The following is a 26,919-nucleotide window of genomic DNA, read 5'->3' as shown; positions in this document are numbered from 1 at the left end:
GTGTGTGTGTGTGTGTGGAGGGGGTCCATCTATTGAACGGATTATATGAATAAGGATCTACTCAGAGATGATGACTTGAACTGTTCTGTCACTATCACCAAATTCGGAACAGATACACCCATAACAGCCTCTAATACCTCAAGTGGAATCGAAACCATGGCTATAAGTTACGTTCTCGACGTTCTTCACGCATTAAGGTCTGACCTATACACTCTTCTGCAAGAGACACAACTCACCGTTTAATCGACGATAGATATCTCGTCTTTGCATGTATGTGTAGCATCCCAGTGATAGTGATATAAGGAATTCTTGTACACACGATCTGATAATGTAACAGTGTAAAGTGAATATGGTTTTACACCGCTTTTAGCAATATTCCAGCAATATCACGGCGGGGACACCAGAAATGGGCTTCACACATTGTACCCATGTTTGAAATCGAACCCGGGCAATCTTAACAAGTGATTAGTACATTGGTCTGAAAGTAGGCGAATATTCCTGTCACAAATCAATGACTTTCGTATAATTTTATTTTTTTATTTAAAATTTATAGTATATTTTTGAATGGTTTTATGTCCTGGCGGAGCGTCGTAGTCATTGTAGAAAACCACGAGTAACACTGTAATGTATCTATGTATCTAAAACATGTTTAATTCTCAACATGTAAAACGTAATGTGTATACACATGGATGTGTTTTACAACTATACGTGTGTCAGTGGTAATCACTTTCCATTGTGGCTTGTTTTTCTGCATTTGGAATATAAAGAAGTGAAAATTGTTAACTGAACACTGTGTGATACTTCATGCGATGGGCATACCTTTGCCTTCCATACATATGACGCCCTATGAATGACGAAAAGTGCAGCGGACGAACATCTCCCGAACAATACCGAATATTAAAGATTATTGACTGGAAGATTGTTTTGTATACAAAACTGTTATTCACAACATCTACATCAATTATTTTAACCATTGAACTTGGTTGATATGTAATTTTGTAACATTATTATATCTTCAAGTGCACGTTGACCTCAGTGACAACCTTCATCAAGGTTTGGCCGCCATATTGGGAGTACTTTGAATTGTATGTATTTCGATGAGAAATTTACTGTCGACGACAATTGGTATGAGTATTGTCCGTAATGTTATGGTAATTTATCTCATACGATTTCCAGACTCGAATACATATAGATCTACATGTAATCTCTCTATATATTAGTATATCAGCAAATCGTGATGGCTTAAAATGATGTCATGCTAAAGATAACTATTATTTCAGTCATTGGGGGATAGGTGTTGCCTTTGGATGAACAATGGATCCTGATAAACGAGAGAGGCTACGGAAAAATCACAAGACGCTGAAGAAGGATCTGGATACAAATGAAATATTAGATTCATTGTACAGTGAAGGTATTTTCAACGATGAACATTGTGAGGTTGTTCGTGCAAAGAGCACAGCCAGCGATAAGAATCAGGAACTGCTGACAATCTCTAAAGCTACCGGGAATAGAGGGTACGACACATTTTGTGAGATTTTGAGTGAAGGCCAACCGCATTTGTTTAATTGTTCTACAAAACACAGAGATGGATCAAGGTTTGTACTTAATCAAATCAGATAAATCAAGACAACGTAAACAGTAATATACACATCATGTATGTTGTCGTAGCCTGGCAATGGTAACAGAAATAAAGTGGGTTTTAGTTCGTTATTGAATAATAGTTGTTGTTAGGATTACACCTAGTCAATTACATAACACCTGATGTTCACGTTGAATTTCTGGAATTTGAAATCAGAGTATCAACTCATTTGTATATACCTATCATTTTGTTTAGTAACACTAATGGTCAAACACATATTATCTTTTCTTTCATATAAATGTATTGCTATCATATAAAATGCATTGATATGTGTCGTTCATATGTGTCCATGTTGATGGTAGAGATTACAGGAAAACCTTCAGACGGAAATATATTTTTGAACCATCTGATGACTTCGAGTTGAAAGGATTGATTGACCAAATGACCCGGACACGACAGAATCACAGAGGAGCAGCTTACCAGGATGAAAAACATTGTTCAGAGGAGGCACTTTCAGGTTTTATTGTTGATAATACACGTATGTTATGCATGCATGCATTTGGATGGATGGATGGGTGTGTGTGCATGTATGTACGTGTATATGTGTGTGTGTCATCATTTAAGATGCATTTTCAGGTTTCATTATTGTTACGTACAATGTGTTCTCTATCTCTATTAGAAAAAAAGTACCTCTGTTGAATCAATTGTCAATATTTATGCTTGTGTTTTGTTTTTGTTTGTTTTGTTTCGAGCGTGCGTGTGTGCGTGCGTGCGTGCGTGTATGTGCGTGTGCGTGCGTGCGTGTGTGTATAATCCCAACTGTAACTTTTATGTTATAATCATTTCTCAGGTGAAAATGGCTGTCCAGCAGATGTCATCAGAATACTAGATTCGCCAGCGAGATTCCTTGGGCATTTGATGGATAAGATGTTAGTGACTCGCTACAATCTGGCATTTCTACAGAGTCTGCTGTGGCGTGTTGGCCTAAAAGACGTGTGCGAAGATGTTGCAAGATTCGCCAGGGTCAGTGATGATGAACCCATTCACTTCTTCCTCGCTGACAGCCCATTTCCAGGTAACGTATGTGAATATAGGGTACAAAGGACAACATAATAGTTATGATTGGTCGCTAAATGGATTTTCACATTTAGGAATATCCTCGTCTAATTCAAAAATATTAAACGTGCGTTTATGTAAACGAAAACAAATATTTAATATAATTATATAGATATGGATGTATGAGTTGTGTCACCTTTGCTCGGCGTAAGGGAGGTAACCCTGTCTTATTCCTGTGTTATCCTAAAGCATTTTATTCATATGGGCAGTTTTTCAAGTCTTTAAAAAGATATTCTTTGTTTTGGGCTTTAACATACAATTTTCTTAGTTTAATACATTGCAACACTGCCACATTTATATAAAACATATACGAATAAATACATTGTAAGTGATTACGTGACATTTGATTAATTAACAATGGCTTTAGTTTTGAGTTCGTGTTAACATAAAACTACAAATAAACATATTGGCCACTCCCACTAGCTGACTACTTGCGAGTTCTGATCGGCATTGCTTGTGTCTAGCCTGTGACTTTGCCCTCGAGCTTCCAAGAGCCTTTGAGGTCGAACATCGACCACCAAAACTACAACGTTTTCAGGCGTTCTTTCTGCCAAGCTGATGCGGCCACTGCTAGTTTTACCCGCCCAGTCTGGAATTAATGCAAACCATCTATAAGCGAGTGCATTATGCCTTACTAAAACTATTCATTTGTTTTCTTTCGAACTTAACCAAACTATACGTATGGTTTACACAGGTCTAACACGATGCAAATATAATCTGCTGATTGAAAACAGGAATATTTTGTGGAGTTATCTCCCTTGAACAACAGACAATTCGTTGAATGTCAAGACGGTTTAGCCAAGCAAACAGGGTCTAGATAATAACTATTTTTCCATAAATCCTTTTGATATATATACAAACATATTTTGTAATTTCGTGATCACATTTCACTTCATATTACAGAGGAATTTAGTAAATTGACTAATCGTTTCCGAACCTTGGAACATTTGAAAAAAAAACCCGTTTCGTTTTGTTCCTTTCGATTGAGGACAGTCCTCTAGTTTTAGGTCAGTTTCAGTTAATTTTCTAAAACCTTATCTCAGGGAGGAGTTGTAGTTTTGGTGGTCGATGTTCGACCTCAAAGGCTCTGGAAAGCCCGAGGGTAAAGTCACAGGCTAGACACAAGAAATGCTGATCACGTCTCGCAAGTAGTCAAGTAGTCAGCTAGTGGGAGTGGCCAATATGTTTATTTGTAGTTTTATGTAAACACGAACTAAAAACTAAAGCCATTGTTAATTAATCAAATGACACGTAATCACTTACAATGTATTTATTCGTATATGTTTTCATATAATGTGGCAGTGTGGCAGTATCATAAATCATGTTGATATAATGTACATTGATATGATATATTTTTCAGACAATGGATATGTTTTATGCAAATTCCACGTTCAAGGGAATACCAACAATTTCAAAGGGATAACCATTGAAAAAATATGCAACATCGTGTCGAGGTATTTGGGCGTGCCCCGGTCGCGTGTTGTTCCTGTAGGCATACAACCCAGCAACAGTATCCTCCTGACTGTGATGGTTCCAGATCATGCACTGCATCTTCTGATGGAGCTTGGAGACTGCTCTTGGTTAGCTGAGCTTGGCGTTGACAGCATCACATATGGCACATCGACTGTTGGTGTGAAAGGAACAAGCATTAGTAGGTGTAATCAGAAAAATAAAGTTCCTTATTTCCATTTTGGAGCCGTATGTTAGGAAAGTCCTAGCACCCACGTTGATGTTCGTTAAGATCTGGTCAGGTTGATCAGGTTCAAGGACCTTGTCAGTTTCGTTTCACATTTTATCATTTACTGATTTAAAATAATAATAATAAAACAAAACATTATATATAGCGCTAGAATCCAGTCAGTATGACTGCTCTAACGCGCTTTGAGAGGATGCATCTATATGTATCAACAATGTCCACTTGGTCTAGGCTTTGAAAAAGGTGGGATTTTAGGATTGAGTCTCAGTTTTCATGGCAGATCATTCCAGAGTCGTGGAGCTGCTCTGGCAATCTCTATAGGTGGTGGTCCTTGCGTGTGGAACCCACAGCATGCCTTGTCCCACGGATCCAAGAGACCTCGCGGGCTTTTACCCCTGGAGGAGTCCCTGGAGATACACAGGGGATAGGTGCCTTCTTTGAAAGTTAACAGGAGCACTGTATAAGTGATTCTGTAAGCAACCTTCAACCAATGAAATTTCTGTAGCACTAGTGCAATGTGGCTGTCTTTCTGTGTCTCTGTCAGACGTCCAGCTGCAGGATTCTGAACACGCTGCAGCTTTGCTATCAATTGCTTTGGTAATCCAATGGGAGCCTTACAGTAATCTATTTGGGGCACAACACAGCACTGAAATAGAGATGTTACTGTCTTAAGATGTATAAATCGACGTATTTGGGCAATGTTTCGGATATAGAGAATACTACACGAGGTCTCATTACATACGAATTATACGAAACGAGGTGGTTTTCCTGTGGTATCTGACCGAGGGAAAGCGAGGTCAGATACCATGGGAAGGTCACGAGTTTCGTATAATTCGTATGTAATGAAACCGAGTGTGGTATTTTATTTATTACCCATGCCTTACATGCATTAAATTGACAAAATAGCGTATTGTTGTTATTTTTATGGTTACAAACTGAACCGGTTTCATAAATAGGTTGCGGAAGAATTCTGTACTGTAGAACATTTTTGGTATGACGTCACACTGTATTGACGTCACTAAGCCATTTCCGTCTGCCCCCATGGTAACCGACGTCACGATGCATGTCAGTTGTCATCGCCTCGTACAGCCTCCTACAGTAAAGTACTCCTTAGCACCCCGTTTCTTGGTTTGCAGTTGTTTCACTCTGCTAACATCACTGGTGGAAACATTACGTTTATGTTTTCGACGGATATAATGTCGCAGTTCGACTCACAATTAAACAGCGATACGACTTCTCTCGCAACGTTTACATTCCCACAATGCATATACCTTGTAGAATGAATGAATTCACGTGTTTGTTATGAATGGAAAAGCAGTTCCGTCACTAAGTGACCTAACCGAGAGGTCATCGGTTATCCAATCAAATCGTTAGAATCACAGGTCAATTCGTTACGGCACAGGTCAACGCCATACGACACTCGTGTGGCGATTAGTATGCAACTACCCATACGTTGACCACGTGGGTAATAAATTGAAATATACACTTTTGCATACTTTTGTTTACATAGGTCTCAGGGATTTGCCTGATTAGTTGGCCGAGGGTTGGAATGGTTTCGGGACTTAAAAGAAAACATCAAACGTGGCCTTGTATGTTATTGTTGCAGGAAATAGGCGTCAAACCAAATAAGCCAGGCGGAGCACTATAGTCTCCACTGTCAGATGCCAAATGACCACATTCAGGACATGCCTTAGCGCTGTCACCCATGTGTGATTTCGACACTTGTTATCAATTCCGTTTGATATGGGTAATCAGTCACATTCAGATCAATAGAAATGAGAAAACATTACTTCAAACTTCAATGACTGACAGTTTTTCAACGTGAATATTCTTTGATTCTATTTCTGAATGAGATCATGATCGTTAACGTGTTTAATAACCTTTATGTAATTGTTCATTAATAACTGTATACGTTGCTAATTACACTTCCACAGTTTCAGCACATTCTGACTCAACTCCTGATACAATGGGCCAACTTGCCACCTTGGAATCTGAGCTGGATAGAAAGCTGAGAGAGGACCAGCAGCTGAAACAATGTCTGTATGACGAACAGATGACGAATGAAACCCTACGTGACATGTATGACAGAAAGGAAATTGAGGTCAACAAATGCAAAGAAGACTTAGACGTGCAAATGCGTGGAAACACAAGGCTATTCTGCGCCTTGATGGTCACCCTGAACGTAGTACACATGCTACTGCAGAGACTTGTGCCACGTGTTGGAGGAAGCACATGGGACATCAGGGAGAGAAGCGCCCAAACACACTTTAAATATGTGGTGGAAAAAGCAAAGAGGGTGTGCAGGTCGGATGTTTTGTATGAAGTCATCGATGCGCATGCCTTGTTGAAAGAGATCAGCAACGCTCGTATACTAAATGCATTCAGGAAGTCTTTCAATGTTACGGTCCAATGTCTACAGGCCAACCTCAATGAGTGTCTGATGTACAAGATGGTTGGACGCTCCCTAGGTGTCGACACGGTGTGTCCTCCAGTTACTCCTCCTCAGCAAACTTTACAGTTGAAAGTGAATGTTGGTGAGTTTATTAATGAAACATCACAGGAGGATAAGTTCTTTGAGTCCCAAGTTCTTTAGAATTTGGGACGTACAATATTGAGCTTGTTCAATAATTGACGTAGGAGAATGTAGGGAGTACACATTCAGGTCACTTTCCTGCCCCGAAAGCATCCCATATTTGTACAAGTTAGTCTTCTATTTTACAGAATGTCGTTTATCATGTGTTGCACTATTTTATTTTGTTCTATATGCAGCTCAAGAAATTGCACTGGAACCCGATCTAGAGGGAATCCTACTTGATCTGGGCCAGAAGCTGACTAAGAAACAAGTGGACAAGCTGTATGATCACCACAAGGTGGCGCCAGAACACAGATCTGACGAATTGAAGCGCAACATCTTTGTACGTCTTGTTATTGCAGATTGCAAGAAAAACATGTCTCTCACTGACCAAGATGTGGGTTAGTACAATTTAATTTTCTTTAAGATGTTTTAGTAATATCGTTATAGCTATGTGTTTTTTCTTTATCTTACTTATACAGTCCAATTGTTTACGTATAAATGGACATATCTTTTTCAGAACGTGTCGTACACGATGCAGTTCGAGTGTGTGGGAGAGAAGAGTTGTGGTCAGATTTTTTCAGTCGTAACAAAAAGAGGCTCCGGAAACTGGCGGAACGCCAGAGACACACCACTGATGTCCCCGGCCGACTTGATAACATAGAAAAGGTCCTAGAGAAACTTGTAGCTCAAAATGCGTCTGGTCTGACTGGATTTCCCCTTTACAATCTCGAGGGAGGCATCAAAATGCCATTTTTCCCTTCAAAGGAAGACGCTCCTTACTATAATTGTTAAGTTTCATGAGGTAACTCAGGGGTTTATTTTGGCAAGCCAAAGGCATAACCATGCACACATAATGATTCCTCTGATTACATCAATATCACTAATGAAAAGAGGCAGTACGGTTTGCACATAAAAAGGGAACTGACACATTTACTATCGGAATTTCGGGACAGACAACACATTGTGTGCATAATTTGATAACATATTTCTTCCTATAGTCAGTTTGGCTCAAAAGCAGACCGATAAGTTACGAAAAAACAGCTTGTTTTAATTTCAGGACATTGGTTGGTCTGGTGTTTTTATTATGATCAGCGTTTCATTGAGTATTATATGTTTATAAGTTTTCGAGTTAGATTGCAATTCATCGGCCCGCTTTTGAGCCAAACGGACTCTAGCCGGTGAGGTCACAGATAAAAGCTAACATGCGATTTTATTTGGGCATGTTTAGCAACAGAAGCATAATTTATTAATAATTACTATGAATTTTATGGATTTTTTCATTTTGTAATGATTGTGATGAAATAAAATAACAATTTATATTAACGCGTTGGTCATAGATACTGATAATATGTACTTCAGCATCCAATCTGTTTTGATGTATCATTTACAAGGGTGCACTGGCTTGTATATACATACCAGTGAAGATGTTATGAAAACATTGTGGGAAAACATATCTTCAGAGTTGCTTCAGCTGTAAGAAGGAAAGTCCCTGCAATTGCACGCAGGAGACGTAATTCAAAATAAGTGCATTATTTTCAGTTTCAAAAACATCAGTAATGTCCTCTTATTGGCATATCAGATCTACCATTACTAATTCTCTGTCGTTGATGTTTTAGAGTTACGTAACTCAATTCAAATGCAGTCCAAATTTACCACAAAAATCATATATATTCATCAATTATCCATAAATTGACTTTGGCAAATTACATATTCATCAAATGTTCAAAAGCGCCAAATCCGTCTATGACACATATTTGACTGTTCTGGCGTTCATATTTGACATGCATACCTTCATAAAAAAGGATATGTTTGTCACTCACTCAGTTGTTTGGTGATGTTTGAGACAACATCATGTATTTGCACACACAAGACATTATGCTTTTTGTGGACATGGCTGACAACACCAGCGTTGGTGTTGGTAACAGGCTGGCAAGCAAGGGTGATCTGAAGCCACTTTGAAGTCAACATGGTTGTGTGCATCGATCAACTTGCATAAGCTTTTTAACACATGACACGCATTGTTGTACACATATTATAGGCCATAAACATATCAAATTGTATGCATTCCGGGTAGGCTTTCCTTTTGTAATACAGTAACGTTGAATGAACAAATGTAAATAACAGTTACACGATCGCACGATCTCCATCTTTGGAAGTGGTAATATATGCCAGTAGTGATACAACGCGATACATGTTAGTGCAGTACAATATAGTGCATTTTGTCAACAGCAGAGTCCGGGCCGTTTTGGGATGTGTTTTTGGTATTGTTGAGTATTTTTCCCTGTGCCTAAACTAATTATTACCTACTCATTGGATTCATCTAATGAGATATACACAATGGTTAGACGTTTTAAAAAAGTTTATTCTTTCAATTTCATACATGTTCTCAAAGGACGGAAATTGATATCTTATAGTCGTGATTTGTTGTCCATTTCCATGAGCCCATGTTACGACCCCGAGTATATCATGAACTTATGTTACACATATCAACCGGTGACGATGCTTACTGTTCGCGATACGGTGAGCTTATCCACCTCACCCATCACAATCAAATCAAATTATGTTACAAGCAATCCATTTCATAGTCGAATGATATTTAAAGTATTAGAAATATATAATCGAAAGTACCCGTATACATCATTTATCTGTAATTTAGAACTTTACAGGGATATTTCTTATCGCTAACAAGGGGAAGAAAACATATCTGAGCAAATTGTTCCAAACAATTTCCAGAAACTACACACCGTTTGAATGAATAATTACAATCTGATGTGTGTGTGTGTGTGTGAGAGAGAGGGGAGGGGGCTCCATCTATTGAACGGATTATATGAATAAGGAGTACTCAGAGATGATGACTTGAACTGTTCTGTCACTATCACCAAATTCGGAGCAGATACACCCATAACAGCCTCTAATATCTCAAGTTGAATCGAAACCATGGCTATGTTACGTTCTCGACGTTCTTCACGCATTAAGGTCTGACCTATACACTCTTCTGCAAGAGACACAACTCACCTGCTTAATCGACGATAGATATCTCTTCTTTGCATGTATGTGTAGCATCCCAGTGATAGTGATATAAGGAATTCTTGTACACACGATCTGATAATGTAACAGTGTAAGTGAATATGGTTTTACACCGCTTTTAGCTATATTCCAGCAATTTCACGGCGGGGGACACCAGAAATGGGCTTCACACATTGTACCCATGTTTGAAATCGAACCCGGGTCTTCGGCGTGACGAGCAAACGCTTTAACCACTAGGATACCCCACCGCCCGCAGTAATACAAAAGCGTATACACATGTATTAATACATAGTTTTTAAATCTGTGGCCTCTGATGATATATGTGATACTGTTTGATCTGTGTACACTGACCCATTATAACCTCTGTGTTTAAATTTATTAAAATGATTGTTTTCTGTTTAAAATCTAAAGTCAACTAGGGTGCATGGGGCTTAATGGCTTCATAATTCAAACGCATGTAGGCTGTTATCATGTGCCCATCAACCAATTCTTTTGACTCCACAATTGAGGCCGGACAATAGTTCCCATCTAAATACATGCACGAAATTCTTTTGTGTGGATTGTTTTGAGAAATATCCCTCTTGATCGTATTATGACCATACATTTCATTCGGTATGTGCACGATTCATGAAATATTAAGGATTTTTATCCTGTATACTGATTTTGTGTGGCTCCTTACAGACCGCCGTCGTATGGTGGTATAAGTATAATAATTTCAAACAGTAGACACATTACATCTTCAGAAAAAGAAACTAAATGACCATCAGACGGACCAACCAGGATTTTATGACTTGATATACTTTTCTAAGATGCTTTGCTAAAAGATCAAAGGCACCGATAGTATCCTCTCGTTATCAAACGTACCCCGTGGTAACCAACGTCACGATGCATGTCAGTTGTCATCGACTCCTACAGTAAACTACTCCGTAGCATCCCGTTTCTTGGGTTGCAGTTGCTTCACTCGGCTAACATCACTGCTGACTGACTGACTGTTTGGTTTTACGCCGCTTTTAGCAATATTCCAGCACCATCACGGCGGGCGACACCAGAAATGGGCTTAACTAATTGTGCCCATGTGGGGATTAGAACCCGGGTCTTCGGCGTGACGAGCCAACGCTTTAACCACTAGACTACCCCACCGCCCTGCTAACAGGTGGAAACGTTACGTTTATGTTTTTCGACGGATATAATGTCTCTGTTAGACTCCCGTCAATGGGAATGGTCGCGTGACTAGCCAGCTTCATCTGGATGTACTAATCCAAACTGACATTGGTAGTAGAAATGTGACGTTTATATTGCCCCATATGGTTTACGTTAATCACAGATGTAATTACAATAATTTAGAAAAAAATATTTAACCCGAACGTAAACCGTCATCAAACTGTTTATCATTTGTTTGTTGTTGTTGTTTTGTTGTTGTTTGTTTCTGCTAACGTGAGCCTTAAAGTAAGAGGGACAGACACGTCAATAGAAGAGGGTCAGATAGCCAAGAACGAGGGTTGTTAATTCAGGTCACCGACACCGTCGCTTTCTGTTTGTTTTCTGCCTTGGATTTGGCGTCGTTAGATATATTAAATTTGGCATCTTAGAAAATAAATACAGTTCGTTCTACCCCCATGTATAGCGAAATAAAGTACACTTTTGACATGAATTATAATCGTTAAAGTACGAGGCCGCTTTATTACACTATACGTGGGGGAAGAGTTACTGTATTTCTTAAGTATATCCAAATCACAACTTAATCTACATTATATCGACTGGCGACTATATGCATCAGCAATTGTTAAAACGTAGAGTTGATCGATGGATCTCATCTTCTTCATTCTTTTAGTGGAATAGCACCACAGTCTTCTTTGATACTACTACAAATATGGCAGTTCAAAGTAGTGGTTAAGCAGCCATCCAGACTTATTTAGTCTGTCTTTGAATTCTAGAACCGCTTCCGTGGTGTAATGGTTAGAGCATCGGCCAGGAGAGCGGAAGGTCGCGGGTTCGATCCCCGGCCGCGTCATACCAAAAGACGTTAAATTATGGCACTTGTTGGTCCCTGCATGGCGCTCGGCATTAATGGGTACAACAAGGACTGGTCGGCTCGAAGAGGGACCCTCTGACTTGAACAAGATGTCGGTGAACAGGGATAAATCAAAGGTTGTCCACTTTAGGGGACCTTCAGTGCCACAGACCGAAATCACCTTCAACTTTGGGGAGATAAAACTTGACATCTGTTCACAATATCAGTACCTTGGAATCATGCTGTCAGAACATCTGAACTATAACGCAATGGTGAAGTGTGCGGTGAAGTCAGCAAACAGAGCCTTATGTTTACTCATCGCTGAATTCAAGCACCTTGGAGGAATACCTGTCAATGTATACACGATGCTTTACGACTCGATGGTTTGGCCGATTCTAGACTATGGTGCGGGAATATGGGAAACCAGTGAACATTCTGCGGTCAACGCCCTTCACCACAGAGCGATACGATTTGTTTGTGGGCGTAGGGAAATACACCCCTAAGCTCAGTGTGAACGGTGATTCAGGTTGGACACGCCAAGTGGAGAGACAGTAACCAGAACATATGCACGGTCAGTCAACATGAACGAAAGAAGGATGAACAAACGTGTATTCATCTGGGCTAAGAGCATGAACAGAAAGTGCTGGACTCGGCGTGTTAAGGAATATCTTGAGGACAATGGAATGGGTCACGTAACAGCCTGTGAAACGTTCTAGAAAGCCGCTTTTTAACTAAGACAGTTGCAAGAATATCTTTTGAGAACTATATGTCGAACTGGAGTGAAAAACTAAATGCTAATCCTGACCACAACCGTTCATCAACCGGTCTCAGCAAACTTCGGCATTATAGACAGTTTAAGGGGCAATATCTAGCTGAGAGCTACCTCACAGATGTTTTTAGGGTTGAAACAGGACGTTATGAGAGCTTGCATTTTAACCATAGATACTGTTTTAATTGTGTAAACACTACAGAAGATGAAATGCACGTTTTACTTTTCTGTCCTTTATACGACACCGTTGGGTGTGAGCTATTTTTTTCCTGTTGTAGCAAGTTAGAGTGTTTTGAAATTTTATCTCCACACGAACAGTTTTATGCTGCACTTATCATCCCGACCCTAACCTGTAATAGTGCCAAGGCCTGCAATAAGATTCTCAATACACGTCGTGATATTTTATACAAATAACGTGTACATGTATATATATTTTATATCGTTTATATTATATATGTCTTTAGTTTTTATGCAGAAGTGTCTCCCATAAATCGCTGAGCGATTGGTTGTATAAACAAGTGAGACAAAAATAAAAACATCTGTCTATCTGTCTGTCTCGGAGTCAGCATAATGTGTCTGGGGCGGTGGGGTAGCCTAGTGGTTAAAGCTTTGGCTCGTCACGCCGAAGACCCGGGTTCGAATCCCCACATGGGTACAATGTGTGAAGCCCATTTCTGGTGTCGCCCGCCGTGATTTTGCTGGAATATTGCTAAAAGCGGCGTAAAACCAAACTCAGTGAGTCAGTCAGTATAATGTGTCTGAGTAGGGTATTCATACTCAACTGCGGCATGTATTCTTAGTGAGCTCGCACTATAAAACCCGCTTAAGTCTGGGCTAGTACAAACAGCCATACACACGCATGCACGTCGTCATATGAGCGTAATAATGTTAAGTGTGACTTTAAACCGTATTTCACCTCACCTTGAATTGTCTATAAATAGAATGCATAGGAAGCATCAGCATTATTTGCTGCAATGACTGTGTGCATCGATCGCGTGTTACTATACAACGCGTGACGCTGTATGGATATAATCAGACTAGGCTGTATGAGTTCCACGAAAGGCCGCCATTCACTCTTCCTGGAAAGATAGGTGCGTGGCCAGTAACAATGTAAAGGACTATGCACAACATGGCCAGTACACGTTAAACAAGGTTATAGTGAATGCCTTACACTGTTTTGTTCCGTGTAAGGTACCAGACATTTGTTACAGTGATCAAATTATATCACTATTGTTTTGGTGATTTTGTAACATATTCATGGTGATTCTGAAATAAAATTAAAAAATACAAATTTCTAATTATATCATCGCGGATCAGTACATTACAACACCACAACAGCTTGCCTATAAAATAGTTTCGAATGGTATACGTTACGCATGTTTCTTTATTTGAAATGATCACGAACAATCCATAGATTGCGACAGTGTCACGTGACATTGTAATGAATAAACGCAACACTGATCGTGATACTGAGGTCATCTTGACCGTGGCACTCAAGTGACTGTCGGGAGGTGAACGATCGTGAGTATTTATTTGATTTTCAGCCATCTGACTGAACACATACCGACTTTTCTTAACAGATGAATCACAGGATATCACTTTAAGTTATTAAATCTTTCTTGTAAAACCGGCGGGAGTAAGTGCAGAGTCGGCCATGTTGAAGCAACCTCCTTGTATTGTTGTTCGGGGAAGGAACTAATACATGCATGTATCGTCATTCTAACATACGACAGAAACGTCTTGTTGTCGACACTGCCATATGTAGGTTACATTATTGTACCTATAATGTTCTTATCGTTTTGATATTTCAAAACGTGAATATCATACATGTTCTGATGAAGTTGTATTGTCACTTTCATGAATACAAAATGTGAAATTCCCATTCAATATAACATATTCACGGTGATAAGGTGAAAAGCTAAGGTGTATTAAAATCATACCATTTGGTGAATATGATGTAGGTACTATTGAGGTTGTATTGTCACTTCCTAGAATATTCTCTGACATATTTACGCTGCTACTTGAGGTCTCACAACATTGCTGCATGTACAGGCAAATGCAAAAATAACTAATTTACAAAAGGTATTATTGCCTTAATATTTAATACAATGTTGATATGATCTTGTTGAGTAATAAGAAAATCTCACCTAATTTTTTAATCCAGCTGTTTCATATAGATTACATATGGATGAAGAAAGTACCCAGGCACCATGACATGAGTAAGCAGCCAAAACTACTGGGCACAATTTAAATATAATAGATTTCTCTGCGGTACACCAGTTCACTTAACAATGCTTTTACAAAATATGACATTCCTATTCAAGGTGACATAATCACAGTAGTAAGGTAAAAAATTAGGCTGTTTGATATTAATAAATTAATAAATAAGAATATATGTGTCAGTGCTGAATGAAAATTTAGGCCTATTGCTTTATCATTTATTGGTTTTGCAGACTCACTCAAACACTTTTACATGAACATGAAAGGTATATAATATAGTATGCTATTTGGCACCATTAAAACACAAGTGACTATATTGTTCTACTAAAGGATATGGCTATTAAGATTAATGTTAATAATTATTTGCTTAAGCATTGCATATGGTTATTACTGTGGGATATTTATTCAGTTTTGAAACACGACATGTTTCAAATGTTGTTACTTGTACATCTTCACACGATATAAAAGGAGAGCAATTCCTTGTTATTACTGTGTTATGTTATAATCCTTAAACGTGTATTTCGTCAAAGGGTTGGTATTTTAACGCTGAGATATTTCTGTAAGTATCCATCGTCCTGTAACCGTTTATTTAGTCATGCATAAGTAATTTGATGTCTCTTCTAATAGAAACTGAATAGATACCACTTACTTTACCTGTTGTTACAAATTCGGGAAGTGATTACGGCATGCATTGTTATGCTCTATTTGATCTTAATTAGAAGTATGTTTCTTCATCGTTTAACATGCAGACGTGTATGTAATCTAGATTAACATGGACAAACTATCGGCCAGATCGACACAACACCGACTAAAACGCATCGGCGAATTGGAGGAACGTATGTTGGGCATCGTTAAGAAGATGGTTTTATCATGCCTCACTGCACTGAATGAAAGGACATATTGATTGTTCGTGTGAGAGGCACTCGATATGTCATAACAGCCCAGTGCATGGGATTTGCTGATGGTATATTCATAACCGGACAATCTCAAACAGGAAACAAGTTATCACTTCCGGGCTACAAGTCTTTCATGTAGTTATCTATTCACTTATATGCAATTTCAGAATTACTGGAAATAGGGTAACACATGTAATACATATGCCATGATTTATTGTATGACCAGCCATATATCGAGAAAAAAACACATATTTGTAGTAGGCAACGACCAACGATGAAACAAACACATAAACACTAACTTTTGTATTTTAATAAACGACACATTGTACACAAAGCCTACGACTGCTTATCTGCATTTCACCTTTTGTTAAACACATTCAGGTCAGAATTGCTCTTTTTGTGAAACACATTCAGGTCAGATTTGCTCTTTTTGTGAAACACATTCAGGTCAGAATTACACCTTTTGTGAAAATATAAAATACAATACATGCTCAAAAGGCGTAAATGTATGTTTATGTGCTACTTTTATTGCAAAACTATTCATTTGATGTATTGTATGGAATTGTATTAAAGTTGTATTTTCAGTTGTATAATCTTCATTTAAAGAAAGCCTCTGGTATGTCGCACCTCTGTCGGACGAATCAAGGCAAACTGGACAAACACACGACTACACCACGAATGAAGTAGTTTGTGTTCTTAAGGAATATACACACACAAAAACACACGTTTATTGCACTTATTTACGTAACAGATATACTTTAGTTGCTCTAATTCATGAATGTATATTCGTTTCCTTTTCTCCAAAGGTACCCCTCACAGTTCGAAATGGACCCAGATAAAAGGCAACGACTACGCAAGAACCATGTTACGTTGAAAAATAGCCTGCAGGCACTCCCTCTTCTGGACAGATTGTATGAAAAGGGTATGCTCAGTGATGATGAATGTGACACTGTTCGTTCATTGTCACCACAGTCGGAGCAGAACCATTACATCCTGGGTTGTCTCAAGAGAAAGGGAAACGATGGCTATATGGTGTTTTGTGAAATTCTTCAGACATTACGACCTGACCTATACACTCTTCTACAAGACACACAACTCGACCAAGGTAACCGATAATAAATCTCTTGTATTTGACGTTTTATGCTTGTCTGGCAACCTAGTGAATTTGTCTATACACGCTCTTTCGGGGTAGCCTAGTGGTTAAAGCGTTTGCTCGTCACGCCGAAGACCCGGGTTCGATTCCCCACAAGGGGGACAATGTGTGAAGCCCATTTCTGGTGTCCTCCGCCGTGATATTGCTGATAGCTATATGCGGCGTAAAATCATACTCACTCACTAAAACGTGAGTATAATGTTAAGCGATTATACATACAATAAGAACTGTTTTGGACATTACATATGTTTGCGTGTTGATCTTTTGAATATGTAAACAGATATCACAGGAGAGAAGATCACGGACAACATGTTTTTCAACCCTTCTGATGATTTTGAACTGAGATCTGTGATAGACAAAATTACTTGTGACAACAAGATCACTACCGAGCAGCTTGAGAGGATGAAGCATTTCGTGATAGGTTAGTACAGATTGTCGTTATTTATGAGCATACTTTATCACATGCAATTTGACCACTTCATGCAAGTTAAATGATATGTGTGAACTTTGAACATTCTACGTTATTTAGATTTTATGAGCGCATCTTGTAGATCGATTAAACACACACAAAAATCTTTCATCACTAATGATCGTGTTCAATTTGTAATATGTAAACCACGTAAAACATAGTACTTCACGTGTGAATTTAGATTGCAGCGACACATTTGTTTCCAACAGGAGAAAATGGATGCCCAGAGGAGATAATTGAGAAGTTCAACAATCCAGCCAGATTCTTTAGACACCTTATGACAACACGAATCCTTAATCGATACAACTTGACATTTCTTCAGGCTTTGCTATACCGTGTTGGGCTCAAAACACAATGCAGTGTTGTAGCCGCTTATGCTCGATCATGTGCACATCAACCAATTCATTTCTTCACGCCAAAAGAGAAGCCAGGTAAGACAAACATTACATGGGGTATGACTTGTGACGCCTTATCTGAGAGAAGTAAAACATATTTTATCAAGAAAATTCAAAATAACTCAGTGTGAATTGAGTTGAGATATCATCCATGATGATCATTTAAGGACTGGTTGTGTGCTGGTCGCTGCCGTGTGGAATAAATATTGCTTGGAGCACCAAACACATGACATGCTAAATCTCCTCGCAAACACCTGGTGTCATCAATGATCTTGCATTTTATGCCAAATGTTTCTGCATGGAACAGAGACGACTTAGGTGTAACAATTACATTCAGCGTAATGGAGTTTGCACATATTAGTTTGGTTAATTTATGAGTTTATTTTTCAGAAAACGGTTTCACCTTTTCACAATTCCATGTCAAAGGGAGCGGTGACAATTTTAAAAGCATCTCCATTGAGGACATATGTATGCGTATCGCTAGATACGTAGGGGTGCCACCGTCCTGTGTTACCCTGGCAGGGGTGGAACCTTCTGAGAGCATCATCATCACCATCATGTTACCCGTAGAAGCGGCTGATTTGCTGATCCAAATTGATGATTTCTGCTGGCTAACAGATATGGGAGTTGATTATATCATTCAAGGATCCGGAAGGAAGGTCACAGTATCAAAAGGTTAGATCCCCCACATTCATTCTCCATAAACTTGTAAGTGGGAATTCGGTGTCAGTACTTGTATTTTTTGTTTGCCATTAATGTACGTCAGATGTGTATGCAACTTTATTTCTAGTGGGTACATTAACAAATGAAATTCTTTTTTCAGGTAATATTGCCGACGGCAGCGACAATTCGGACATCCAAAGATTAACAGAAGAGTTGAGAAGGCACATGGAATCGGAACAAATGGTGAAGCACTGTCTTTGGGAGACTCAAACGTCAAACGAAACGTTGGAAGACATACTGCAAGAAAAGGTCAAGTGTCTTCAGACAATCAAAGTCACCCTCACAGAACAACAGATATGGAATAACAGGCTTTTTCATGCGTTGATGGTCAGTCTGAATTACCAGGCACAACAAATATCGTACATAAGAGCTTTACCCCACTCGCCAGACATTTATATCTTCAGACAACAGCAGTTCAGGGATAGGTTTGCAGATGCTGTTGAAAGGGCAAAGCAATCGTCTAAGGACCATAATGCCATTCAGGAGTTGATTGAAGCCACGCGACAACTTGAGTGGAACTCGGGGAGAACAGAAGTTGAAAACCTCATAACAACATCGATGGTGTCCCTTCAAGCTGTCCATACCAACTTTGAAAATGCTGCCGCATACATGTCCGCTGCGAAGAGCCTCGATGTCAAACTGGAACCACTCGATCTTGAAGTTCTGCGGTCATATACAATCGCAATCTACATGATTGTTGGTATGTAGTTTATCTACGTTATATGTGTTAGACAGTGTGTTTGATAAACTAGGAGAAAGTTTATCAGTCCATGCATTTCAACGATACGTTTTCTGTATGCCTCACTTTATTTGACCAGACATGCGTGTGCTAATTTTGCTATCTCCATGCAATTAATCAATCAGAAATATATTGTGTGATTTTCTTTCTGTTTTTTTTTTGCAGGCGTTATGTTTGTTGACAAGCTATTACAGGAGATTGTGTATGACTTTGGAAAACGAATAGACGATGAAGAGAGAAGCAAAGTGTGTGCTGAATTCAAAGTTCCTGAAAATATGCAAATGCCTGACATCAGACATAGAATATATGAATTCATCCTTTTTATCAGAGTTAGAAAAGACTGGGCGGACCGACAACGATGAAATGGGTATGTTTCCTTGTATCAGGATACAACGATGAAATGATTTAATGACGACTCTGTGGAATATACAACTTAGTAAATGTACTTACGCTTACTCTTTGATTGGATACGTCTGTAATCTCACATCAGTTAAATAATGTATTCCCTCTCACTCGCCTTTCAGAGCGAATAATGCAGGCGGCGCTCAAAGCAACAGGAAGGAAGGATTTATGGGAAGAATTCAAGCGTCGAAACCGACTCAGACTGAACGTTCTTGCAAAGGAAGCGGAAAGCAAGAAACAGGCAGATATTGTTCACAGACTTGATAAAATGGAAAAGATGCTGCAAACAGCAGTAGGACAGAGTTTAATAGGCAACATGGGGGGGAGCGGGGCTAGGACCGAAGGTGGCAGAGATGAAGATACCAGAGATGCAGCAGCTTCAAAACATACTTAGGCAACAGTTTTCTTCAACGGCGGCTGGTCAAGGGATCATATAACGGTTCATTGTCAACTAGCATGGTCATCCATGTGTCCAGATTGAGAGATCAAGCTGCTTTCGTTTGTTACATCCTTGGTGTATTCAATATTATGTTAAGACTGTTATGTATATCGTGTTGAAAACGATAATGGTCTGTTCAATTGTATTATTTCATGTGAAATCAGGTCTCATGCAAGTATATGATATCCACAAACCTCCTTACAGGCAATTTCCATTTGAACAAACAAACCTTCGTAAAAGTTTTGCTTATCACATTCCTTATTACAAACATTCGGCGTCAGACAAGAAAAAAAACATCCGTTATGTTTGGCTGATGATACTAGAATTAGCCCAATAAATATAGTGAAATATATGTCTTTAACGGAGGTAATATGACAGGATATGTATCCTGAAAAGTTCAAGGTACCAAGGAAATGAAAGTAGTAAAGTATGAACGGTAGTCTCGGCTGGGTGACTCAAGAATGCTGTCAATAGTCAAACTGATTGATCCCACTTGCGGTAGCACAAAAGGAGTTTTGTTGGCTCCACAATCATACCAAAGAGCCTAGAAAGTAGGCCTCAAATACCCCCAAACCACCATCTGAACCATCTGAGTGCACAAGACTTGACATTATTATGAAACAGAAATTATTCATATTAAATCATTTATGTATGACTGAATGAATGCCAAAACCTATATATGATAAAGAATATTATTGAACTTTCATCATGAGATAGAGCGAAGCTGCAGACGTCTGCCGTGTTAAGATGCAAAAGGGTTTAATCCAATAGCAATACACCCTGAGCTACACCCCTTTAAAACACTGTGAATATGGCTTACTCATAATATTCTACTTTAAACCATGATCTACGAATAAACTGGCACAAATACTGTAAGTGGAATATTGCACTGATTCCCGAAAAATGAATTTTAGAAGTGCATGATTATGACGAATTCATAACTCCAGTTCAGTTACATAATACGTGAAAAAGTTCATTACTTAATTGGTCACGATTTTCTACCCATTGGAATCTGTTTCGTTGTATATTCCTTATTGCTTATTCTCTGGCGTTAACATTATATATCATAAATATATAAAACGATAGGAATGATGGTCAAAACTCCGTATGTGAACATGCTCTTTTTGTCTCTTTAGGTGTAATGAAAACTAAGCATATTCATAAGCGACGTGCAACGGTAGTGTTTGCGTCATCATTATGCGTATGGTGTAATACTTTGTGACAAAAGAGGAGAGGGGCCTCCTGTATCTGACGTCACGGTAACAATTGTGGTAGACGTTAATGCATGTTGTCAGCTAGCAGACTTAGCTAGTGTTTGGAAGGTTTGAAAAATATACTTTTGAATTAAGCTTAGGTTTCAAATGCTCCATGAAGGTTTATGCTGTTTCCATTCGCACATGTTATAGATAACAGTTATTTCCCTTATGCGCGTTTCAACTTTGTCTTCAGAGAGTGATTAGTTACAGATGATACTGTGACGTAACTTTGTAACGTTTACAATCACTGTGAGGTAGCGTTGCCATTTCGTCACATTAACGGCTTACAATGACAGTGGTTAATACAATGTTTCAAATACATGTTTACCTATTCAAAGATTGACACAACTTTGTAATGAATCAGTTTTCCTTTGCTTTACACTACTTTGTATCAGCTGTATACATTTTCAGAAAAGGAAGTATCTTCAATATTATTTCCAGTCGTATTGAGCATTAATCGTGGTATTGTATGTTTGCTTGTTTGTTGTTTTGTGTTGTTTTTTTTTGTTGTTGGCATTTGTTTTTTTGGGTTTTGGGGGGCATTTCTTTCTTTTTTTTATGTGGGTTTTTTTTTTGTTTTTGGGGAGGATAATTGTTTTGTGCTGAATGTTTTTTCTTTTTTTCTTTGTTTATTTTCTTTTTATTGTTGGGAAGTGTTTTGGTTTTTGGGGGTTGGTTATTTTGTTATTTTTTTTTAGGGGATGGGTTGTTTGGGTGGATTTTTTTGTTATCGCGCACTTAATTCATTTCATTCTGACTATGGCTGTTGCTGTATATATTCCACCTTCTTCTGGAAGATCGGCGGGTTTGCAGGTAAAATTTCATTTCCGCAATATGCGTTTTACTTGTAGACATATTTCACAGAAGCGTTGCTAAATTATATGGAATTCTTCCTTTTGTATGACTCGGATGACAGGACGAAAAATGTCGATATTGCTTAGTATATTTCGGTACATAGTATTTAACTTTAGATTTGTGAATTCTTACCATTGCATCCATAGCTGATGGATGATAAAATGTATTGCATCTTGGCACATGCCTTTTCAAACTGTCATAATATCAATGGGTGTAATTATCATGGCGTCATGGCCAATAGTACACATATCTATATACTTATATCTATATTGTAGTCATCATTGACTGAAGATGCTCATTCTGTGAACAATTCGGTGGACCTTTATGAACATTGTATTCAAAAACTTGTTTGTTGTATTAATGTGCTGCTTGTTTATAGCGCTGCGCACAGTGATAACGCAGCTTTATTTCGCCGGTCACGTTGAGTGTGATGAGCCATCAACCAAGTCAGCCAGCCTCATACAAGCATGGGTTGGTCAGGAGCAATTTTTATCTCGTTTTCCCTTCTTAGATGCTTTGTTTAATACAAACTTTGTCATTATTGTTTGTCAAATAAAAGCATACCGGGTTTGCAGTAGATCTTGATAAAAAAACTGTTTACCGTAAAAACATTTTTTAAGTATATTTCAATATAATTAACTGTGTGAGTGTACTTGCTTGCTTTAAGATGTAAATTTTCTTTTACTGCTAGACCCCGCTGGTATATTATAATCTACTACAATTACTAAGTTGGTTAGTTGTTTAACGCCGCACTCAGCAATTTTCCGGCTAAATGCGGCGGTCTGTAAATAATCAGACATTCCAGTGATCAGCATCTTCAGCATCTATCTACTCAGTTGGGGTACGATGACATGTTCAACCTAGTCAGCGAGCCTGACCACCTGATCCCGTTAGTCACCTCTTACAACAAGCATGGGTTACTGAAGACCAATCCTAACCCTGATCTTCACGTGTCACGAGTACTAATGAAATGGCATATGGTATATGCATTTACATACCATCTGTGTCGTTACTAATTTCATTTGTCTTGAACGGTAATGAGTTATTGCAATGAATGGATAAGAAAAGAGAAGCTGAGGTGACAATCCACAGAAACGGTTGACGGCCTATTACAACTGAATTACAGTAAAAGCAGATTTGCGTAACAGAAAGATGACAGGGTTTGTGGAGTGAAAAGGTTTAGGGTGACTTGATCAATAATGGGCCCTTGAGCATGGTCCGGAGCAGTATCCCACTGATGTTTCGAGTCTTGACCGCTCTTCTTAAACCTCCTGGTCCGGTTCCGCTAATGTCCATGTATACGTATCGTGGTCACTTCACTGCTGTGTTCCTCGGAGGTAAGATCACCACTCGTAGATGACTTGTGTAGTGATGGTTTTCTACTTGAATTCGTCAGTTACGAGACATGCACACAAGGCGTTAGAAAACACTTAGTCTCAAAACGAAAAGGAGCCCTAGTGAAATGATGAATTCAGAACCTGGACAATATCTATTCCTGCTGCAGTTATGGCTTTTGCATTAATGTAAAGACTGGTCGAATGTAAAGCAATATAGTTCAGAGACTGTGGAATCAACGAGATGGGCAGGTAGGAACGATTCACGGAGGAATTTAATCAATATATACTTAGCAATAAACTATGCGCATTGATACACCCGGGTACAGACCTACCATTCCTTACTATATATATATGATATTTATATTGCGCAACTAGTGCTTGCTCAAGGCGCTTGTATATTTTTCCCCTCGATCACTGGATGTCAATCTCAACGGCACATTGTATTATCAATCTCAACTCCCTGGGGAGTATACAATTCTTGCAGCCACTAGGCGCACCGAGTTATTGTGGCTTTCTCATCCTAACGAGGTACCCATTCACAGCTGGGTGGACTGGTACACATAGTCACAGTACTTTGTCCAAGTTCACTGCACGTTGCTGTACCCGCAACTAGGTGTTCGCACGAATTCATGTGGGCCCCATCTGGTCATATACCAACGGATTCGTGGGTTCTTTTAAGTGCACAGGGTTGTGTACTGTACACCAGGGGTTGTGACAACACTGAAAGAGTCTGCACACAAAGTTGACACCAAGGGTTTTTACACCCGGTCACAGGTGGGCTCGATCCGGGACACCTCAATCTCGCTGGATCACTAGCCTGGCGCCTTAACCAACTCGCCCACCGCGCCCTCGCATTCCTTAGCGACACGTCATACCCGGAAGTCACACGTAGGGGCTATTACCCTGTGCTTAAAATACGTTTAGTGTACTCCCGCGTTAGCAGCCAAATGGACTAGAAGGCAACCCCGCACTGTGAATGAAGTGACTTTCGGTGACTTTTGCTTTCTGGAATAGATCACTTGTAAAACTGTGTTGCAGCTTAATTATAGTTATCAAGACTGCGATACGTTAAAGCTGTCTCACTGTTAACTATCTATTAAGTATCTCAAAGCAGAGTCTGATGACGGTTCTGACTAGATGTGAAATTTTGGAACTTTGCGTCGTGCTGAGAACCACAATCAAAGGTGTTAAGAAGTGATCGCAAAAAGTAAGTGTATCCTGTTCCACTGATGTCATCCAACATAAACATATGCAAAGGCTTTCTGACATCTGGATTTCTTAACACACCCCAATTATCCTTTCCATTTCAGCATACACTGATTTTGATTCATGTGTATACAATTAAATAATTACGATAACATTTGAATATAATGGATGATCTACACAGTAGAAGTGCCATGAAACGTAGTCGAACAGAGCTGGTTAGCCGATCCAAACATGACTTACTGAGAACCTACATATTCTGATCTGGAATCATCATGGAAGTGATGCCACGTCGCTTAATATAGTCTTAATAATTTATTTCTGCTTTTACTTCTTTGGCATATCGTCATATGTTGTCTACGTTACCATTCATGAAAAATATTATATTTCAAAGGATATCAAGTTATACTAATCGAAGTAATATAATTAAATTACATACACTTCATCTACTGTATGTACGGTAGACGACATGAGACTCACATAACAACGTGAAAATCTCTTTCTGTGGTAACCAGCAACTTCAAACCAGTCGCTGCAGTAATTGCACAGTTTAATGGTATTCATAGCTTTCACGCCTCATGATCTTAGGGGAAATGTTTCACTAGGCAACAAAAGGGTCACAATAAGATGCATTGTGAGTGAGTATCTCAAACTCATTTCTCGTATTATAACCAGCCTTGATAGAGAGCCACTCGTAAAAAGGTTTTCTGTAGCATGTGGACGTCATTTTGCTTGACGTAGAGATACCCGCTGAGATAAGGTTAGGTCGAGATTAGTTCATTTGTATAAACAGTTTGTATGTTGCTGCTTCTAATATTACGGGTATATGCCTTCTTGAGTACCGGTCCACTGAGACGCAGTTTAACTTGTCTACCATATTCAGATACATTATACTGACCCCAAGCCTGGTATTCCTGTGTCTGTATATATACTCGGCGTCATTAATTAAGGATAAAGCTATTGGTAACACTATTTCTTAAAAGTTGTAAAATCTTCGTTTTTGTTCGAAATATATACAACTGAATGCTTTACAAACTATCTTAACAGTATGGAAAAACACATCAGGCTGAAATGTCATTATTACGTTCTTTGACGTCCGATACATTCTGTTGCAAATGGCATATTTGTTATTCAAATTGGCAATATGGAAATCCACCTGCCACTTAATGTCAGTGATTTGCACGTGCAAGTCGCTCTATCCATGGACTGTGGAGGACAATACACATGCATTGATGCTTGTTCACTGTCGTTCACTGTTCAGTTGCCTGTTTGAAATCGCAGCTTAAAATGAGATAGTTTGTTTACACTTGCTCAAAGGGGTCAGGCTATAGGCCTTTTCGAATCTGGTCAAATTCAGCGGCAGGTTGCCGTCCGCTTTAAATAATGTGAGTCGGAGTGCTATTGGTAGACTGTTGCAGAGATTTCAACCCAATGGGTCCGTGGAATATGCACGTCGACCTGATCGCCCCAGAGTCACAACGATCCGAGATGATTAACACATGATTAACACTGCGTTACGTAACAGATTCCTTAACGCAGCAGATCGTCAATGTTAACAATGTAAGGATATCCAGGTGCACCGTTCGTCGACGTTTAAGGGCAGCCGGTCTCCGCTGTATGCGACCTGCATTTCGTCCACCACTAACACCACGTCACAGGCAGGTGCGTTTGAGATGGAGTAGACATCGTGGCCACTGGAATCAACGTCAATAGTCTCGTGTGCTCTTCACAGATGAAAGCAGACTCAATTTGTCCTTCCATGATGGTCGGCAGAGGACTTATCTTCGCAATGGAGAGTGGATCACAGATGCAAATGTGGCAACGCACAACCGATTTGGCGGGGGGTCGGTCATGGTTTGGGCAGAGATAACTCCTACTGGACGTACTCCACTGCATGTGGTCGACGGTAGTCTTACCCGACAGCGTTATCGGGACGAGATTCTGGCTCCTATAGCAGTACCATTCCTGCAAGCTGTGCATGGCTTTTATGGTCGACCCTCTTTACTGCACGACGACAACGCTAGGGCTCACAGAGCCAGGATTGTCACAAAATTCCTTA

General features: G+C 39.2%; 2 protein-coding genes across 4 annotated transcripts; both read left to right on the top strand.

The window, feature by feature from the left end:
* The first annotated feature begins 1,960 nt into the window (after positions 1-1,960).
* LOC124289058 lies at positions 1,961-8,285 on the top strand. Its single transcript, XM_046725650.1, has 6 exons — positions 1,961-2,082; positions 2,430-2,654; positions 4,056-4,346; positions 6,326-6,925; positions 7,161-7,364; positions 7,484-8,285. Exons 1-6 carry the CDS (start codon positions 2,064-2,066, stop codon positions 7,756-7,758), a joined length of 1,614 nt encoding a protein of 537 aa, XP_046581606.1. The 5' UTR covers positions 1,961-2,063; the 3' UTR covers positions 7,759-8,285.
* A 5,895-nt stretch (positions 8,286-14,180) lies between these two features.
* LOC124289056 lies at positions 14,181-21,935 on the top strand. 3 transcript variants are annotated; one of them, XM_046725649.1, is made up of 8 exons: positions 14,181-14,294; positions 16,696-16,994; positions 17,323-17,463; positions 17,721-17,942; positions 18,297-18,581; positions 18,730-19,329; positions 19,534-19,735; positions 19,893-21,935. In XM_046725649.1, exons 2-7 carry the CDS (start codon positions 16,715-16,717, stop codon positions 19,728-19,730), a joined length of 1,725 nt encoding a protein of 574 aa, XP_046581605.1. In that variant the 5' UTR covers positions 14,181-14,294; positions 16,696-16,714; the 3' UTR covers positions 19,731-19,735; positions 19,893-21,935. The 3 variants fall into 3 exon arrangements, with proteins under 3 accessions (XP_046581605.1, XP_046581604.1, XP_046581603.1); XM_046725648.1 differs by lacking the exon at positions 14,181-14,294 and adding an exon at positions 14,301-14,477; XM_046725647.1 differs by lacking the exon at positions 14,181-14,294 and adding an exon at positions 14,545-16,024.
* The last annotated feature ends 4,984 nt before the right edge of the window (positions 21,936-26,919 follow it).

This window comes from Haliotis rubra, unplaced genomic scaffold (genome assembly GCF_003918875.1).
Source record: "Haliotis rubra isolate DU_JTF1 unplaced genomic scaffold, ASM391887v1 Scf431, whole genome shotgun sequence".
Taxonomy (NCBI): domain Eukaryota; kingdom Metazoa; phylum Mollusca; class Gastropoda; order Lepetellida; family Haliotidae; genus Haliotis; species Haliotis rubra.
This window is presented reverse-complemented; position numbering and strand designations above follow the sequence as displayed.